Source organism: Solanum verrucosum, unplaced genomic scaffold (genome assembly GCF_900185275.1).
Source record: "Solanum verrucosum unplaced genomic scaffold, falcon-dt-bn FXZP01000280.1, whole genome shotgun sequence".
NCBI lineage: Eukaryota > Viridiplantae > Streptophyta > Magnoliopsida > Solanales > Solanaceae > Solanum > Solanum verrucosum.
In genome coordinates, this window is record NW_026019982.1 from 3,382,130 (window position 1) to 3,402,953 (window position 20,824).

General features: G+C 35.4%; 2 protein-coding genes across 2 annotated transcripts; both read left to right on the plus strand.

Annotated features, from left to right (window-relative positions):
- The first annotated feature begins 114 nt into the window (after nt 1–114).
- Nucleotides 115–3,049, plus strand: LOC125817344 (L-ascorbate oxidase homolog). The gene is made up of 8 exons (XM_049496871.1): nt 115–380; nt 616–725; nt 971–1,241; nt 1,362–1,464; nt 1,559–1,904; nt 2,067–2,432; nt 2,523–2,601; nt 2,698–3,049. Exons 1-8 carry the CDS (start codon nt 231–233, stop codon nt 2,890–2,892), a joined length of 1,620 nt encoding a protein of 539 aa, XP_049352828.1. The 5' UTR covers nt 115–230; the 3' UTR covers nt 2,893–3,049.
- A 2,362-nt stretch (nt 3,050–5,411) lies between these two features.
- LOC125817717 (glycine-rich cell wall structural protein 1-like) lies at nt 5,412–15,844 on the plus strand. Its single transcript, XM_049497265.1, has 2 exons — nt 5,412–5,811; nt 15,228–15,844. The coding sequence occupies exons 1-2, from the start codon at nt 5,412–5,414 to the stop codon at nt 15,842–15,844; spliced, it is 1,017 nt and encodes a 338-aa protein (XP_049353222.1).
- The last annotated feature ends 4,980 nt before the right edge of the window (nt 15,845–20,824 follow it).

Here is a 20,824-nt window from a genome sequence, read left to right on the forward strand (position 1 = left end):
TAATAATGAACCATCAATCATAGTTTCACCGACAACACTAGCAAAAAAGACTGCAAATTAAAGCTTTGAAAAGCGTGTCGAAAGAAATAGTTAGGCAAAAGTAAAGTGGGGAGCGGCCTGGTCTGTCTTCATACTTCCTTCTTAAGTTAACTCTACTCATACAAAAGTACTACTCTCTAGTCTCTTCACAAATCATTCAGACACAAAAAAAAAAAAAAAAAAAACGAAATATGGAGAAAGGGTGGAGGTCTTGGTTGCCTTTAATTGCTATGGTGATGATGTTTCTTCATGTAAATTTTATTCATGGGGAAGACCCTTATAGGTTCTACACTTGGAATGTTACATATGGGGATATTTACCCTCTTGGTGTCAAACAACAGGTACCCTTTTTCCTTTCTGTTGTTCGGATTTTTCAAAAATATTGTTTGCACCTATGTCGACTTCTTACAAAATGCACTATTTTTGGAGGATGCCGACATGAACATCTAGTCGTATAACAATGATTTTAGTTAGCTATGTAAAGTTGATTGACTGTCTTTCTCTGTTTCACTCTGTTACCCCAACAGAGGAATATAGGATCTTCTCTGAGGAATATTTGGTGTTTAAAAATGGCAGGGGATATTGATAAATGGGCAATTTCCAGGACCACCTATTCAGTGTGTGACCAATGACAACTTGATTATCAATGTTTTCAACAATTTGGATGATTCCTTTCTCATTTCCTGGTAATTTCTCTTGCTTTCTGTTCTTATATTTCTTTGATTTCACTAATTGATTGGTTTCCCCTTGCTTAATATGATCTTTTCTTGTTTTGTGGTAGTAATTATTCTGGTGTTAAGGGTGCACTTTTATGTATGCAACAAGTTAATTAATATATACAAATATACATGCTTACGATGATCCTGATAGTTTCCCATCATATTGGCCTGTGCTACGAATATATTCTGTTGAATTAATGATGCCAATTCAGGAATGGTGTCGAGCAGAGGAGAAATTCATGGCAGGACGGAGTCTATGGTACTAATTGTCCCATTCCACCAGGCAAAAACTTCACTTATGTTCTCCAAGTCAAAGATCAGATTGGTAGTTTCTACTACTTTCCTTCCCTTGCTTTCCACAAAGCAGCAGGAGGATTCGGTAGCATAAATATCGCCAGTCGCTCCGTGATTCCTGTTCCTTTTCCTCCTCCTGCTGGAGAGTTTTCCATACTGACTGGAGATTGGTTCAAACAAAACCACAGTGTGAGTTTTTCCCCTTCCAAGATATCGTTTGCTTCTTATAATTTAGTTTAGTCTCTGAGGGAACATTTACATTTACTGCTTCATTTTCTGATCATCAATGTGCTTATTTGCATTTTATAGGACCTCAAAGCAATTTTGGATGGTGGACATGATCTTCCCTTCCCTGACGGGCTTCTTATTAATGGACGTGGATCAAATGGTTATACGTTCACTGTTGATCAAGGTCACCCTTTAATCATTGCATAGTCCTGACAAATTTTTTGGTGTGTTCTATTTGTTCTGTTAGTCTGATATATGTACTTTTTTGGGGGTTCCAGGCAAGACTTACAGATTCAGGATATCAAACGTTGGTCTCACGACTTCCGTTAATTTCAGAATCCAGGGGCATAAGATGATGGTAGTTGAAGTAGAAGGGACTCACACTGTGCAAAATACATATGATTCTCTTGATATCCATTTGGGACAGTCCTACTCTGTGTTGTTAACAGCAGATCAACCTGCACAAGATTACTATATTGCTGTCTCGACGCGTTTCACATCTCAGGTGCTCACAGCTACGTCTACTCTTCGTTATAGTAACTCAGCAGGAAGTGTTACCGGCCCTCCTCCTGGTGGACCAACAATTGAAATTGATTGGTCTTTCAATCAGGCCCGATCTCTGAGGTGCATTTCTCTTTTTGTGAAAACTACAATAACAATGATTCTTGCTACGAGTACCAAAAACTTTCCTTTTGAATTGCTAGGGAACAAAGTTCCTAACTCGTTAGGAAATAACTGCTGTTTTGTGTCATAGAACGAGACGTTTAACTATTTGAATGATAACAGGCGTAATCTATCAGCTAGTGGACCGAGACCTAACCCTCAGGGTTCCTACCACTACGGACTGATTAACACCACACGCACAATTAGACTTGCGAATTCAGCTCCAATCATCAATGGGAAGCAAAGATATGCTATCAACAGCGTGTCGTTTGTTCCAGCAGATACACCACTTAAACTTGCTGATCACTTCAATATTCCCGGGGTCTTTACCCTTGGAAGCATTCCAGATAGCCCTACTGGATCCGGTGCTTACCTTCAGACATCTGTTATGGCTGCTGATTTTCGAGCTTATACTGAGGTTATATTTGAGAATTTAGAAGACGGTGTGCAGTCTTACCACATTGATGGACACCATTTCTTCGTTGTGGGGTGAGTTTCTAAAGTTGCAAGACACTAGCCGTGAAAATCTCAAATAGAGCTCTTGTAAGTTAATAATTAATGTCAAATTCTTTATAACAGAATGGGTCAAGGAGAGTGGACTCCTGCAAGCAGATTAACATACAATTTAAGGGACACAATTTCTCGTTCAACAGTTCAGGTAACTAATATTAACTTCAAAGTTCAAATAACATCTTTCGGACGAATTTATGAAATTAAGCACTTTGTTGGCTTGCAATTTGATTCATTTTGATAGGTATACCCGAAGTCCTGGACTGCACTATACATGCCATTAGACAATGTGGGAATGTGGAACATAAGGTCTCAGAATTGGGCTCGTCAATATTTAGGACAACAATTTTATCTGCGAGTTTATTCACCTGTAAATTCGTGGAGAGATGAAAATCCAATTCCCAGCAATGCTCTTCTGTGTGGAAGAGCATCAAGCTGAGGAACTTTGCACCAGTAATTGGAACAACCTGCAGATTTGTTACATGAAGGTGACTAGGCTTCAAGTAGTTGTTACCAATATTGTGCTCATTGAAATAATTCAATTCTTTATTTTATTAAGTTATCTTTGGTTCAAGTGATTTTTTCCCTTTTAAGTCTATTTAGCTGTTGTTTTTGTTGTAAATTGTAATCAATGTAATTTCCTTGGTTTTCAAATGTTTGGACCAACGTAAAAGACTAGCATCACACATTGACAAGTAATTTATAAGAACAATTAATATATGCCAAGAAGTATATATGTTAGGACCTACTTTTATCTAAAACAATTAATATGCAACTTTTTCAACAGGTCAACTTTATTTGTACATTTACTTGGGTCCGTTTGACCATGTGATATGAAATCATGATTTGAAATCAAACTATGAAATAATGAGATGACGTTGACATACGATTTGAACTTTTTATGTTGTATGTTGTCTCATAAACATAAAAATTTCATAAGTTGTGAAACTATTAATATTGTCCCAATTAATTATACAATCTTACCAAATAAGCATAAGCTTATAAAATCACATAATACACTATCACAAAGATATTCTTAAAAAATACAATATTTATTAATTAAACTTTAATTCGATAAGAAAATCAAATTAAACATAATTAGTTGTGGTGTACTAGTCTTCATTATAATCCTTCCACATAATACAAACAATCTTTTCACGTTGAACTTGCATTTCTCGTTTCATATGACTGAGAAGATGAACCAACATTGTTACTTTGAGCCATTTGTTGGTCAATTTGGTTGGTAAATATATTTGATAAAAAATAATAATTTTGGTGAATATAAATGGTAAAGTAGAAATTGATTTGAAGTAATAATAAATTCTATGTTAGTGAGAATAATCATTATATGAGATATAAACTATTTAAAAAGTAATGATATGAATTATAATTTTTATTTACATATGCAATAAATGATTAGTAGATATATATGTAGAGTTCTTTTTACAAAATATAAACTTGTGGGTCCATTTTTGTATTTTTGAAAAATCTCAAATCATGATTTGAAATTCCCAAATCATAATTTTTGGAGAATTTGAGATTTTATCTTATGCTATGAAATCAACGCGAGATCGCATATCCAAACACTAAATTCATCTCATAATTTATATAACAATTTCATATTGCATCTCCAAACGCCTACCTACTCCCTTTAAACAGTATTCTAATTGTTTCAACGTATGTGTTCTAATTTATTCGATACAGAGTTTAAGTAAACAAATGAGATTTTTGAATGTTAATATCTTAACCTGAAGTGTACTCAAGTATTAAATTGTCTTTGAATTTTGTTATCCATAATATAAGAAGTCTAAAGTCTAAACTAAAGAGTTGCTCCACCATTTCAATTATGTGTTTGTCTTAGTCACTATCACGCAAATGATTTTTTCTTTGATCATAATATTTTTAAATATGTTCTAGATATTTTGAATTGTTAAGTAGTGTGACTTATTGTACATTTTATGTAGTTTATAAATATGTAAAAAAAATTCAAAAAAGTTAAAAATTCTATATCTAAATTCACACCAAACATTAATTAGTTTGATTATCATATTTCGAATCAAGTAGCACATACATAAAAGATTGATAATCCAAATATTCTATGCAAAGAATAGACATAGTAGTAAAGACGATGGCCCATTTGCCATGCCATTATACACAATGTCAACATTAATAATGGTTGGAGTCGGTAGTAGCTACCGTTGACGAAGTTTCGATCTAATTAAGAAATATAGACTTTAGAGATAGTCGTCAATAATTTATGGAACCGTCTGAGCAAGAAAATTGTGAGTATTTGAAAAAAATAATTTTTATTTTTAAAGTGAAAAAAATATTTTGAAAATTGAAGTGTGTTTGACTATGAATCTAAAAGATCATTGAAATTTAACTTAAAATTGAATTCCAAAATTTTATGATCAAACGTGTTTTCAGGAATTCAACATCGGGAAATAAAAAAAAATATATATAACAAAATGGCCTTTTATACACTCACTCTTTTCTAATTTATGTGGTATATAATGAGTTTATTTTACCGCAATTCTTTTATATGCCTTATAAATATTTTGAATTATCAAATATTATGACTTATAATACTTTTAATATAATTTTTTAAATATATAGTTTTAAAGATTTCGTGTAAAAATTTACGATAAAAATTTAAAAGTAGGGTGCCAAATAAATTAGGATTGGAAGGAGTAACAATGATTACATTTTGACTAATTCTATTGGTTCATTTAATATTCCCGCCAGTTCCCCAACGGTTCAAACGCGTCAAATAAGCATGCATGCAGCTATTCACATTGTAGACATTAATGGCTTCAATAGACTTGTGAGTTGGGACTGATAATAATATGCAAAAGTTGTCAACTTGGCTGATCGAGTAAGCCTATATAAGCTCATAAATTCTGAGTGAGGAAAAGCACAAGTAACCTGATATATCTGAGAAACTTTGTGATCATAATCATGGGTTCTTCTTCTCAAAAGTGGGTTGTAGGGTTACTTCTTGTCTTGAGCATTTTCTTGGAATTGAGTGCCATCACTTTTGGTGATGATAAGCTTAAAGAGTCGAGGTGGGGTAATGATAATGGTTGTGGACGATTTGGTAGAAGAGGATGTGGTGGACGTGGAGGATGGGGTGGACGCGGTCCAGGTGGTGGTAGAGGTGCTGGCGGAGGAGGAGGTCTTGGTGGAGGAGTAGGTGGTGGTGGTGGACTAGGTGGAGGAGGAGGTCTCGGGGGAGGAGCAGGAGGTGGAGGTGCGGGAGGTGGAGTAGGTGGCGGAGGAGGTCTTGGGGGAGGAGCAGGTGGTGGAGGTGGACTAGGAGGTGGAGGTGGAGGAGGACTAGGGGGAGGAGCAGGTGGTGGTGCCGGTGGAGGAGCTGGTGGCGGTGTTGGTGGTGGTGCAGGAACTGGAGGAGGGGTTGGTGGAGGTGGTGGCTTTGGTGGTGGAGGAGGAGGAGGTGTAGGTGGAGGGTCAGGTCATGGTGGTGGATTTGGAGCAGGAGGAGGTGTAGGAGGTGGTGCAGGAGGAGGGCTTGGTGGTGGAGCTGGTGGAGGTGGAGGTAGTGGTGGTGGTGGAGGTATCGGAGGTGGTTCTGGACATGGTGGAGGTTTTGGAGCCGGAGGTGGTGTAGGTGGTGGCGTTGGAGGAGGTGCTGGAGGCGGAGGTGGAGGAGGAGGCGGTGGTGGTGGAGGAGGTGGTGGTGGTCTTGGAGGAGGTTCAGGCCATGGTGGTGGATTTGGTGCTGGTGGTGGAGTTGGAGGCGGAGCTGGTGGAGGAGTAGGAGGAGGAGGCGGATTTGGAGGTGGTGGTGGAGGTGGAGTAGGAGGAGGATCAGGTCACGGTGGTGGTTTTGGTGCAGGTGGAGGCGTAGGTGGTGGGGCAGGGGGAGGATTAGGAGGAGGAAAAGGAATAGGAGGTGGACATGGTGGAGGAATCGGAGTTGGAATTGGAATTGGTATCGGAGTTGGTGTTGGTGCTGGAGCTGGAAAAGGTGTTGGAGTAGGGAGTGGATCCGGTAGCGGTGGTAATGGCCGATGATTTAAATATCTCGTAGCCTAATAGCTACACTTCCGCAGTTCCAAGATACATAATGTTGCTTTAGACTTTAAAGTTGTTAAGCTACAACTATAATTAAACAAATGAACTTGTATGATTTGGCTTTCATATGCATTGTATTTTCCTTAATTTCCAATGTATCATCCTCACATTATGAAAAGAAACTATATATATATGAATCTTGTTAAACTACTCACTTTGATTCTAAGATTTTTTTTTTCGTCTTATCATTAAGTTTAGTGTTTGAGGTAGCAATTTGAACCCAAGGGCTTCATTTCCTTATTATCAATGTGCTTATTTAAACTATCGTAAACAAGACTTAGCTGATTCTTTTCCAACATAGAAATAATAAACTAAAGATTTTTGTTCGACAGAAATAAAAATCTATGGATTGATTGGGATATATGTGATGCCATATGGATGTTATAAATTAAAGAGGCGCCACTTCTCGTAATTAAAGCACAAAAATGCTTGTTATGGACCATAGTCACTACTTTTTCTATAATATATATATCATCTTAAATCCACTACTTCGAAAGGATATTTTATGTACCCTTGACCCTTGTCAATAAATTCTCCTTTATCTTATTGTCAAAAAAGTATGTTAGGACCTACTTTTTTCTAAAACAATTAATATGCAACTCTTTCAACAGGTCAACTTTTACTAATCGTTTCAATTTATGTATTTCAGTTTTCATTGGACATAAAATTTTAAAAAATAAATGAGATTTTGGGATTTTATGACTTTAATCTAAAGTGTAATAATTGCTAAATTATTTTGAATTTTGTGGTATTAAAATAACATGTAGAATACTTGTACAGAGTTACTCCACCATTTCGATGCGTCTGTCTTAGTAATTATTTGGACAGTCAAAGTATTTTTTTCTTTGACCTAGCTTTTTCAAATGTCTTCTAAACATTTTGAATTTTTAACTATTCGGGCTAATATGTTTTTATTATAGTTTATAAATTTCATTTCAAAAAATTAAAGATATTGTTTTTGAATTCACATAGAATATTAGTTAATATAACTCATATATTCCGAATCAAACCAAATAAATTGAAACACCGGAAGTACTAAATATAAAAAATGAAAATATTGTTTAACGGATAAATAAGAAAAGAAAGACACATAAATTAAAATAGAATAATTGGCATCGATACTTATATAACTTTTAATTGGGGGATGGGTGTTCGGTTCTTCGGTTCGATTTTGTCAAATTTTGAAAAAGTGTGCATCAAATACCGAACTAAATTAATTCGATTCTGTTTAGTTCTTTCTACTCCGATTCAGTTTGATTCGATGTTTTGAAAATATTTTCTCAGTTGCGAATTAAAAATAAAATGATCAGGATAAATTAAAGTATAAGACACTTGAAAATTTAAATGTTAAGTGATGATGTGTCTCACCATAGAACATTTACTGTGCTTAAAAGATCATATTTGTCTTTGTCAAAAATATTGTGCCTCCAACTACGTACTATAGGTTCCGTCGGCATCGACAAAATTAAAATACATTTGAATTCTCTTGAAAATTAATAATTGAAGTTAATTATATAAATTATAAATTTGTTGCTGCTTTAATTTGTTCATGAATGATTTAATTTCTAGTTGACTTTTATTTTTTAGTTAAGGAAATGTCCATAAATATATATAATTTTTATTTTTTCTTAGAAAAAAATTAATAAAAGTTCAGCTCTATGATGCACCGAAGTTTTAAGACTCTTAATCGAACATCGAACTGAAGAATCGAATTTTAAAAAATAATACTAACACTGAAACAATAAACAGAAAAACCAAAATGAAAGAATCGAATTAGTTTGATTTGATCTGATTTTTTAATTTCTGATATTTATGCTCATTCCTATTTTTAATGCGGCTATTGAACACACCAAATTTGATGGAATGAGTAATTTTAAATACGTGAAACTTCCTAGGCCCTGTTGAAGAAAAATTAATTAGTAACATTCGAAGTTAATCTAGTCTAAATATATTTACATTTTTTACAAATACATAAAAGATTGATAATCCAAACATTCTATGCAAAGAATAGACATAAAGTATAGTGTAGTAAAGAGGATGCCCATTTGCCATGCCATTACGCAATGGCAACATTAATATAATTGGTTGGTGTCGGTAGTACTGTGGGATCAGCTAGAGTTGACCAAGTTTCGATCTAAAGAAATAAATACTTTAGAGATTGTCGTCTATAATTCTACGGATATAGTTGCCATAAAAATCGTGAGTATTGAAAAAAAAGTTATTTTTATTTTCTAAAACAATGATATTTAAAATTTGGAGTTTTTTCTTTTGAATTTTTTTTAGTAATTTGGAGTGAACAATTTTTGGTGTTTTTTGAAATTCTTAAAAATTCAGATATTTAATTTAAAGTTGAATTTGAAAATTTTATGATCGGACATGTTTTCCAAAGTTTATCTAAAAAAAAAAGGTAAAAAAATTCACGGCCAAATGCCGAGAGTATTCCTTTGTGCAATCTTTTATATGTCTTAATAGTAATTATTTTGAATTATCAAATATTGTGATTTATATTATACTTAATTTTTTTTTAGTCTGTTTAAAAAAGAATGATTTTTTTTTTTGCATCATTTTAACTTTAACTTTCCACGTGACATGTTTAAGACTACAAGACTGAATGATATTTTGGTGCATTTGACATAACTTTAATTTAGAACCACAAGATTAATTTTTTTCTTTTTGTTTTCTTAAACTCTATTTCAAATTAAACCATAATATTCTTTTTGAAACAGAAGGAGTAGTAAGTACTTCTAACATACTTTTAAATATGTAAATTTACTATATATATATTATAAATATTTTATGGATAAATTTTTGATTAAAATTTAAAAGTACGATGCCAAATATATGAGGAGAGAGGAGTAGCAATATAATCCATTTTTGACTAATTCCATTGGTTCATTTAATGTTCCCGCCAGTTCCCCAACTGTTCAAACGCGTCAAATAAGCATGCATGCAGCTATTCACATTGTAGACATTAATGGCTTCAATAGACTTGTGAGTTGGGACTGATAATAATATGCAAAAGTTGTCAACTTGGCTGATCGAGTAAGCCTATATATATCTTCATAAAATCTGAGTGAGAAAGAGCACAAGTAACCTAATATATTCTAGAACCTTTGTGATCATAATCATGGGTTCTTCTTCTCAAAAGTGGGTAGTAGGGTTACTTCTTGTCTTGAGCATTTTCTTGGAATTGAGTGCCATCACTTTTGGTGATGATAAGCTTGAAGAGTCAAGGTGGGGTAATGATAATGGTTGCGGAAGATTTGGTAGGAGAGGTTGTGGTGGACGTGGAGGATGGGGTGGACGCGGAGGACGTGGTGGATGGGGAGGGCGCGGTGGACGTGGTGGAGGTGCAGGAGGAGGTTTTGGAGGTGGAGCTGGTGGAGGAGGAGGTCTTGGAGGAGGAGGAGGAGGTGGAGTAGGTGGTGGGGGAGGTCTTGGTGGAGGAACAGGTGGTGGAGGTGGAGGAGGACTAGGGGGAGGAGCAGGTGGTGGAGCTGGTGGCGGCGTTGGTGGTGGTGCAGGAACTGGAGGAGATGTTGGTGGAGGGGGTGGCTTTGGTGGTGGAGGAGGAGGAGGTGTAGGTGGAGGGTCAGGTCATGGTGGTGGATTTGGAGTAGGAGGAGGTGTAGGAGGTGGTGCAGGAGGAGGGCTTGGTGGTGGAGCTGGTGGAGGTGGAGGTAGTGGTGGTGGTGGAGGTATCGGAGGTGGTTCTGGACATGGTGGAGGTTTTGGAGCCGGAGGTGGTGTAGGTGGTGGCGTTGGAGGAGGTGCTGGAGGCGGAGGTGGAGGAGGAGGCGGTGGTGGTGGAGGAGGTGGTGGTGGTCTTGGAGGAGGTTCAGGCCATGGTGGTGGATTTGGTGCTGGTGGTGGAGTTGGAGGCGGAGCTGGTGGAGGAGTAGGAGGAGGAGGCGGATTTGGAGGTGGTGGTGGAGGTGGAGTAGGAGGAGGATCAGGTCACGGTGGTGGTTTTGGTGCAGGTGGAGGCGTAGGTGGTGGGGCAGGGGGAGGATTAGGAGGAGGAAAAGGAATAGGAGGTGGACACGGTGGAGGAATCGGAGTTGGAATCGGAATTGGTATCGGAGTTGGTGTTGGTACTGGAGCTGGCAAAGGTATTGGAGTCGGGAGTGGGTCCGGTAGCGGTGGCAATGGCCGATGATTTAAATATCTCGTAGCCTAATAACTACACTTAGGCAGTGTCAAGATACATAATGTTGTTTTAGACTTTAAAGTTGTTAAGCTACAACTACAATTAAACAAATGAACTTGTATGATTTGACTTTCATATGCATTAGTTCAGATTTGACTTTCATATGCATTGTATTTTCCTTAATTTCCAATATATCATCCTGCAATTATGAAAAGAAACTATATATATGAATCTTGTTAAACGACTCATTTTGATTCTACGATCGATCTTGTTTTCGTCTTATCATTAAGTACTTTAGAGTCTCTAAGGTAACAATTTGAATCCAAGGGCTCCATTTTCTTATTATCAACGTGTTTATTTAAACTATCGTAAACAAGACTTAGCTGACTCTTTAACAACGTAGAAATAATAAATTAAAGATTTTTGTACGACAGAAATAGAAATCTATGTATTGATTGGGATATATGTGATGCCATATGGATGTTATTAATTAAAGAGGCGTCACTTCTTGTAATTAAAGCACAAAAATGCTTGTTATGGACCATAGTCACTACTTTCTAATATAGATCATCTTAAATACACTACTTGGAAAGGATATTTTATGTACCCTAGTCAATAAATTCTCCTCTATCTTATTATCAAAAAAGTATCTTTAGGAGTTGAGACCTACTTTTATCTAAAACAATTAATATGCAACTCTTTCAACAGGTCAACTTTATTTACTTACTCACATTTAAACGATGTACTGATCGTTTCAATTTATATGTTTTAGTTTTAATGGAACATAAAGTTTAAGTTGATAATTGAGTTTATTGGATTTTGTGATTTTAATCTATAGTGTAATAATGTACTAGATTATTTTTAAATCTTGTGATCTTAAAATGACTTGTAGGATATTTGAACCAAAGAGTTACACTGTTTCAATTTGCTTGTCTTAGTAATTATTTGGACAATCAAGAGTTTTTTCTTTAACCATAGTTTTTTCAAATGTCTTCTAAACATTTTGAATTTTTAACTATCGTGGTGTATTGTATGTTTTTATATAGTTTATAAATATATAAATTTTTATTTCAAAAGATTACAAATTCTATGTTCGAATTCACACCCAACATTAGTTAGTATGACTCACATATTCTGAATAACCAAAAAAATTGAAACACATGTATACTAATAAAAAATAAAATTATTGTTTAGTGGATAAATAAGAAAAATAAGACATATAAATTAAAATAGAATAAAATTGGCATCAATACTTATATACCTTTTAATTAGGAGTGGGCGTTTGGTTCGATTTTATCGAATTTTAGTTCAATTTTGAAAAAGTATGCACCAAATACTGAATCGAACTAATTCGATTATGTTTTATTTTTTGTACTTCATTCGATTTGATTTGATGTTTTGAAAGCATTTTTTCGGTGCGAATGAAAAATAAAATGAGGATAAAATTAAAGTATAAGACACTTAAAAAAATTAAATGTCAAGTGATGATGTGTCTCACCATAGAACATTTACTGTGCTTAAAAGATCATATTTGTCTTTGTCAAGAACAGGCGTATCCAGGATTTTCAGTAAGATGGGTGCACGATTATGAAAAATGCATCTTAAATATAAATTTGATCGGTTTGTCTTTTAGGTTATTAATATGAACCATTAAATTTTAAAAATTATAGGTCCAAAATTTATAATACTAATTTTAAATTTTAATATACACATTTGATTTAATTATATAAAAATTTTACCGTGCTAATTTTTTAAGGAATTTTCAATATAACACACTTGAACATTTTGAAAGATTAAAGGAAAAAAAACAAAGAAAAATTAGTTGAAACGCCAAAAGTGTAACCGATAACCACTAGGTGTTACTCAAAAAGACAGGATAGATATAATTAAGATTTAAATCTATATCATCACTTAGAGAGGGAGGTGCACCTAATCATCATTGTATTATTATATGATACTTTGAATGTGGGTTCACATATCTATATTTAAATATTTTTAAAAAAATATAACACTACTATATATGACCTAAAAAGGGGAGCATGGGTTCACGTGAACCCAGGGTACCCCTTCTGATACGCCCCTGAGAACATTGTGCCTCCAACAACGTACTATAGGTTCCTTTACATGACATGATACGTCGGCATTGATAAAATTAAAATACATTTGAGTTCTCTTGAAAATTAATAATTGAAGTTAATTATTTAAATTGTAAATTTGTTACTACTTTGATTTGTTCATGAATGATTTAATTGCTAGTTGACTTTTATTTTTAGTTAAGAAAATGTCCATAAATATATATATATAATTTTTAGTTTTTCTTAGAAAAAAATTACTCCATAAAAATTCAGCTCTATGATGCACCGAAGTTTTAAGACTCTTAATCGAACATCGAACTGAAGAATCGAATTTTAAAAAAATAATACTAACACTGAAACAATAAACAGAAAAACCAAAATGAAAGAATCGAATTAGTTTGATTTGATCTGATTTTTTAATTTCTAATATTTATGCCCATCCCTATTTTTAATGCGGCTATTGAACACACCAAATTTGATGGAATGAGTAATTTTAAATACGTGAAACTTCCTAGGCCCTGTTGAAGAAAAATTAATTAGTAACATTCGAAGTTAATCTAGTCTAAATATATTTACATTTTTTACAAATACATAAAAGATTGATAATCCAAACATTCTATGCAAAGAATAGACATAAAGTATAGTGTAGTAAAGAGGATGGCCCATTTGCCATGCCATTACGCAATGGCAACATTAATATAATTGGTTGGTGTCGGTAGTACTGTGGGATCAGCTAGAGTTGACAAAGTTTCGATCTAAAGAAATAAATACTTTAGAGATTGTCGTCTATAATTCTACGGATATAATTGGTCATAAAAATCGTGAGTATTGAAAAAGATATTTTTATTTTTTTAAAAAAAATGATATTTAAAATTTAGAGTTTTTTTTTCTTTAAATTTTTGTTAATAGTTTGGATTGAAAACACTTGTTGGTGTTTTTCAAATTCTTGAAAATTCAGAAAGTTAACTAAAAGTTGAATTTGAAAATTTTATGATCGACATGTTCCAAAGTTCATCTAAAAAAAGAATAAAAAAAAATTCACTGCCAAATGCCGGGAGTATTCCTTTGTGCAATCTTTTATATGTCTTATAGTAATTATTTTGAATTATCAAATATTGTGATTTATATTATACTCCATCTGTTTAAAAAAATATGATTTAGTTTCCTTTTTAGTTTGTTTTAAAAAAATGATTATTTTCTTTTTTTGGTAACACTTTAACTTTTCACGTGACATGTTTAAGACTATAAAATTAAAGGGCATTTTGGTACATTTGACATCATTTTAATTTAGAACTATAAGATTATATATTTTTTTATTTTCTTAAATTCCATTTTAAATCAAATCATTCTTTTTGAAACAGAGAGGGAGTAGTAAGTAATTCTAACATACTTTTAAATATGTAAATTTACTATATATATATATATATATATATATATATTATAAAGATTTTATGGATAAATTTTTGATTAAAATTAAAAAGTCGATGCCAAATATATGAGGAGAGAGGAGTAGCAATATAATCCACTTTTGACTAATTCCATTGGTTCATTTAATGTCCCCGCCAGTTCCCCAACGGTTCAAACGCGTCAAATAAGCATGCATGCAGCTTTACACATTATAGACATTAATGGCTTCAACTGACAAGCGAAGAGGGATTAATAATACTATCAAAAAGTTGTCAACTTGGCTGATCGAGTAAGCCTATATATATCTTCATAAAATCTGAGTGAGGAAGAGCACAAGTAACCTAGTATATTCTAGAACCTTTGTGAGCATAATCATGGGTTCTTCTTCTCAAAAGTGGGTAGTAGGGTTACTTCTTGTCTTGAGTATTTTCTTGGAATTGAGTGCCATCACTTTTGGTGATGATAAGCTTGAAGAGTCAAGGTGGGGTAATGATAATGGTTGTGGACGATTTGGTAGGAGAGGTTGTGGTGGACGTGGAGGATGGGGTGGACGCGGAGGCCGTGGTGGATGGGGAGGGCGTGGTGGACGTGGTGGAGGTGCAGGAGGAGGTTTTGGAGGCGGAGCTGGTGGTGGAGGAGGTCTTGGGGGAGGAGTAGGTGGTGGGGGAGGTCTTGGTGGAGGAGCAGGCGGTGGTGGTGGACTAGGTGGAGGAGGAGGAGGAGGTCTTGGGGGAGGAGCGGGAGGTGGACTAGGTGGAGGAGGAGGTCTCGGGGGTGGAGCAGGTGGTGGAGGTGGACTAGGTGGAGGAGGTCTCGGAGGAGGAGCAGGAGGTGGAGGTGGACTAGGTGGAGGAGCAGGAGGTGGAGTAGGTGGCGGAGGAGGTCTTGGGGGAGGAGCAGGTGGTGGAGGAGGTCTTGGGGGAGGAGCAGGTGGTGGAGGAGGTCTTGGGGGAGGAGCAGGAGGTGGCGGAGGAGGTCTTGGGGGAGGAGCAGGTGGTGGTGTTGGTGGTGGAGCTGGTGGTGGCGTTGGTGGTGGTGCTGGAGGAGGTGTTGGTGGAGGTGGTGGATTTGGTGGTGGTGGAGGAGGAGGTGTAGGTGGAGGGTCAGGTCATGGTGGTGGATTTGGAGCAGGAGGAGGTGTAGGAGGTGGTGCAGGAGGAGGGCTTGGTGGTGGAGCTGGTGGAGGTGGAGGTAGTGGTGGTGGAGGAGGTATCGGAGGTGGTTCTGGACATGGTGGAGGATTTGGAGCGGGAGGTGGTGTAGGTGGTGGCGTTGGAGAAGGTGCTGGAGGTGGAGGAGGAGGAGGCGGTGGTGGTGGAGGAGGAGGTGGCGGTCTTGGAGGAGGGTCAGGCAACGGTGGTGGATTTGGTGCAGGTGGTGGAGTTGGAGGTGGAGCTGGTGGAGGAGTAGGAGGAGGAGGAGGATTTGGAGGCGGTGATGGAGGTGGAGTAGGAGGAGGATCAGGTCATGGTGGTGGTTTTGGTGCGGGTGGAGGTGTAGGTGGTGGAGCCGGGGGAGGACTAGGAGGAGGAGGTGGACATGGTGGAGGAATCGGAGTTGGAATTGGAATTGGTATCGGAGTTGGTGTTGGTGCTGGAGCTGGCCAAGGTGTTGGAGTAGGGAGTGGGTCAGGTAGCGGTGGTGGTGGTGGTAATGGCCGATGATAAATCTCTCGTAGCCTAGCTAATAGCTACACTTCGGCAGTGCCAAGATACATAGTGTTGCTTTAGATCATTAAATGTTAAAGTTGTTAAACTACAGCTACTAATTTGTATGATTTGGGTTTTATATGAATTGTAGTTTCCTTAATTTCCAATGTATCATTCTCCAATTATGAAAAGAAACTAAAACTATATATATGAATCTTGTTAAACTACTCATTTTGTTTCTTAATTCCTTGGATGTTTCTTTCTAAATGGTTTAAATGAACAATAATCAACACCTTCGTGTTGTCGATGCAGTGACAAGTGTTTCTTTTCCCTTTCATTCTTTAAATGTAGTGTTTTCCCCTCAAACTTTCAATTACTCTGAGCTACATTTAAGTATGCTCAATTTTGTTTTAACTAGCAGTTTAGAGATTTCTCCACAATATTTAATGGTTAATTAAGTTAGCTAGCAGTTTAGAGATTGTGGTAGAATATTTAATTATAAAAATTGAGTTAGTGGATGGATAAATGTTTTTGGAAAATGGGGAAGGAATTACGAAGTGGGAAAAATTGAATTCTCGCCAGCAAGGTGAAATTTCAAGTAGTTAATCAAGTAAATTACTAAGATTCCTTATAATTGATAGATCACGCTTAACCATTTAGTGATTTTCGTAGAATTTGATAGATTGATCGATGAAGTTGGGAATAAACTATTTGGTACGTACACATTTAAAATTTATAAATTTAGAAACATTGTGTCAAAAGATTATTGAAATGCTCGTTAATGTTTTTCTCTTCCTTTGCTAACTCCGCCTGTATAACTGATTGGCGCTTCTCATCCATGTCCTTGAGCTCCTTCACCATCATGATGATTTTGGTGCCTTTCCATACTTGGACATTCCTCTACTCTCTGTAGCTACAGCTTCGGTTTCTTTCTTCTCTACTACTATTGCACATTGATTTGCTTTTCTTGCCTCATTCATTTTAACCTCAATTCAAATAACTTCGCCGACTCTTCTCCCATATTTTATTTAATAAAGCAAGAACTCGTGCACTATATGAAAATATATGTAATAACACATTCTTATTTATAATAATACTAGCTAACAAATCAAATTAAACTAGGATTATAAAATCTATTCCTAGGACAAACAAATTCTAAACTATTTATTTCCTAAAAAATTTAGGCAATGTCTTTTCTCTTTATTGTTACCTTAAGATTACAGTAATTTTTAGTTAATTTCTAGTCATTTATAATATATTGTTACGTATATTATATAGAGCTTATTGCTAAATGAAATAAGACTTGCTTACACTACTATAGAACATGCATGGGATCAGTTTAATTAACTCACGCTATCTACAAAATTCTCTTCATCATGAGGAGAAAAAAAAAACATGTCTTTCCTTCTTTTTTTCAGTAACTAGTAAACTTGTTCGCGCTTCACGCGGTTATAAAAGATTAATACACATAATTTTATCAATATTATTCCTTCTATTTTATATAAAATGAATTTTTAGACATTTTTTCATTGTTTAAATTAATTAAATTGTTCAACGTTCAACATAAATGTTTGAAATTTTTTCCATATTTGTCCTTCCCCTAAGGTTTTACATTTTTCCGTACTCTTTTGAATAATGACTATCTTTACTTTTAAGAATAACTTGGGAATAGCCAAAAGGGAAATAGCTAGTGAAAAATATAGTTTAATTTATGTCCTTAAATATTTTTAATATAAAAGGAAGATGTATTTACAAAATCATTGCTATAACCTTTATTGTTAAAAACTAAAAGAATAAATTTATGAATTCTTTGTATAATCTTCTAAGTTCTTGTTGACATTCACTTTCACAAGCCGATTTATAGGACTACAATATGAAATATCAAATAATGTATAGTGACTATTAATTATTTTAGGAATTTTAGTCTAATTAAAGTGGACACAAAAATAAATATGGCAGCAGAAGAATATCCTTTCTTATTCATTTATGAGTATTACAGTGGGTGCTATATATAGCACTTAGAGTAGCCACGTGTCTTAACATGAGAGGAGAATGCAAATACAATGACAACTGTATAGTATAATGGATAAGAACAAACAAAACGATGTCGTTTTATGAAATAGAAACAACTACTAACCTACTATCTCTAATATTCTCCCTGCTCGTCTAATGTTGAAGATTTATGTTCTGTTTCATCCTCGATGTTGTGAATACGAGGAGATAGTTTCTGCGGAAGCACTCCTAATTGATTTCGAAACAAGATGAACTTATCTCTTGTTATGGGCCTAGTGAATCCATCAGCAATTTGTTGGGAAGCAGGCACAAAATTCACATTGACCTGACCAGCAACAACTTTTTCTTTGGTAAAATGAAGATCTAGCTCCAAGTGCTTAGTTTTCGATCTGAGGATTGGATTTGATGCTAATGCGATTGTGCTCGTGTTATCACACCATATTACTGGTTTGAACTGAGATTGGACACCAAGTTCTGAGATTAAGCCTTTGATCTAGAGAACTTCTTGAATGACATCTGTCAAATTGCGATATTTAGCCTCTGTTGTGGATCTTGATACTACATGTTGTTTCTTAGAGCTCCACGCTACCAGATTTCCTCCTAAAAACACACAGTAGTCTGTAGTCGATCGGCGATTATCTATTGAGCTACCCCAATCTGCATCTGAAAATCCTGTTAATATTTGATGTCCTGCTGGAGAATAGAGTAAACCGTAGTCCAACGTACCTCTGAGGTAGCGTAAGATTCGTTTAATAGCTTTTCAGTGTTTGTCAAGAGGATTTTGTAAGAACTGACTGACCTTATTGAAACTAAATGCAATATCTGGTAGGGTGAAACCGACATACTGAAGAGCTCCAACAATGCTTCGATATTCTTTCGTGTGCTCATGAGCAACCCCATCAGTAAGAGACAGTGGTGGATGTCTAACCATTGGTGTAGAAGTGGAGTGTGACCCAAACATGTTTGCCTTGAGTAGGATCTCAGTGATATATTTCTTTTGATTTAGAAGAAGTTGGTTGCCAATTCTGTGGATTTCGATTCCTAGAAAAAAAGAAAGTAATCCTAGATCCTTAAGTGAGAACTTCAAATGAAGATGATCAATGAGTTCTTCAATAAAGCAGTCATTGTTGCCTGTGATTATGATGTCATCAACATAGACCACTAGATATGTGACATAGGAAGAAGAGTTCAAGTAGAACAGAGCTGGGTCAGCCACAGATTCTTTGAAGCCCAATTTATCAATAAGAAAATCACGGAGCTTTTCAAACCATGCACGAGGGGCTTGCTTAAGACCATAAAGTGCTTTGTGAAGTTTACATACCAATGGTCGTCCATCAGAATCCGTTTGCTCAAATCCAGGAGGTTGTTTCATATGTTGACACCCAATTTTGACCCTCCCCAATATAAATTAATCATCGAGCTCCCTAAAATCTAAACGATTTGAAATAATTAGCTTCATGAAATTCAAAATAATTTTCAAGTCATTTTAAGTAATTTTGTCATTTCTTATAAATTTTAAAATAATGAACATGATGTTTTATATAATTATGTGTCAAATTAGTATATTTTATAAATATTCAAAAATTATCTCAAAACGATTTAGTTTTATTTAAATATTTGGCTATTTGGTTTAAATTAATTAGTAACTTATATTTCGAGTTAATTAGTTTATAATTAAGTTAATTATGTGTCTAATTAGTATATTCTATGAATATTCAAAAATCATCTCAAAAATATTTTATTTTAATTAAATATTTGGTTAATCATTTTTAGTTGTATAATAGCTTATTGTTAAATTAATTAGTTTATAGTCAAGTTAATTATTTTATTTCGTTGAATTTAAGAAGCCCGTTGATTGATTAATTTTAATTCATTAGCTAAACTTAGCTAAATTTCGAATTTGGCAATGACAAAATTAGCCACTTGCTATCCTAGCCTCCCAATTCTTCTAAGTACCAAATATTGGGCCATTTTTTCAGCCCAAATCCCTCCATTCAGCCAACCTTTCCTTTTCCAATTCCTCTCCCGTAATTCCCAGCCCAAATCCACCTATTTTCCAGCCCACCAATTCCAAACAATACTATATTCATCCATTAATAATCCAACACAACCCACCAAATGATTCCCCAACCCGGCCCACTTCACTTTCCCAACCTTTAAACCCATCACTGCCATCAGTGATATTAATAGAAGCAATAGTGTTAACATCGTTCCAGCAGCGTGAGCTTTTCAGCAAATACGACATCAACAATACACATCGAACGACAACATCAGTTCAAGCGCCAACTTCACGGCGAGCACACGGCAGTAGGGGTACGCGTATAGTACGAATTTTTGTCTTCTTTCATCGTCTTCCTCTTTTACTTTACCAGCAAAGGCGTACAGCAAGACAGAGCATGCGTTTTTCCCCTTTCCTCTTTCGGAATGGGGGCAAAAATCTCAGGAAAAGGTGTTGTCCCAATTTGGTGAAAGAAAATTTCGATTTGAATTCGAAATGGGCCTCAATCCCATCCGAATTTCCATCTCCTTCCCCCCAAAATCTACCCTAATTCCTCCCTATATAACATCTCTTATGTTCATTTGTAGAGGGGGGTTTTTTCTGGAGTTGGAAATTTTGAGTTAGAGGAAAATTAGAGAAAGAGTTGGAAATTTTTTAGGAAAAGGTACAGAGAGCAATAAAAAAAAAACAGGGGTAGTTTGAACACACTCTAAAATAGAGAAATTGACTCACTTAGGATCTTTGTTTCGTTTTCTTTGCGGTGTCATCCAACGCTCTTCCACAAGTTCCTTTGAACTCGAGAGAACCGCTTGAATTTCTGCCTAGGTTCTCTGTTCGTAGCTTGTATTCAAGGTCATCCTTTGGTGGTGTAAACTTGTTGCTTCCCTGCTCGTCTTGTCTCGTTCGCTGCCTTAAAAGAGGTAATAATCTCATTTCTTAACCTTGTCTGTTTAACTTCAAACCATGTTTTTTTTTTTTTTTTT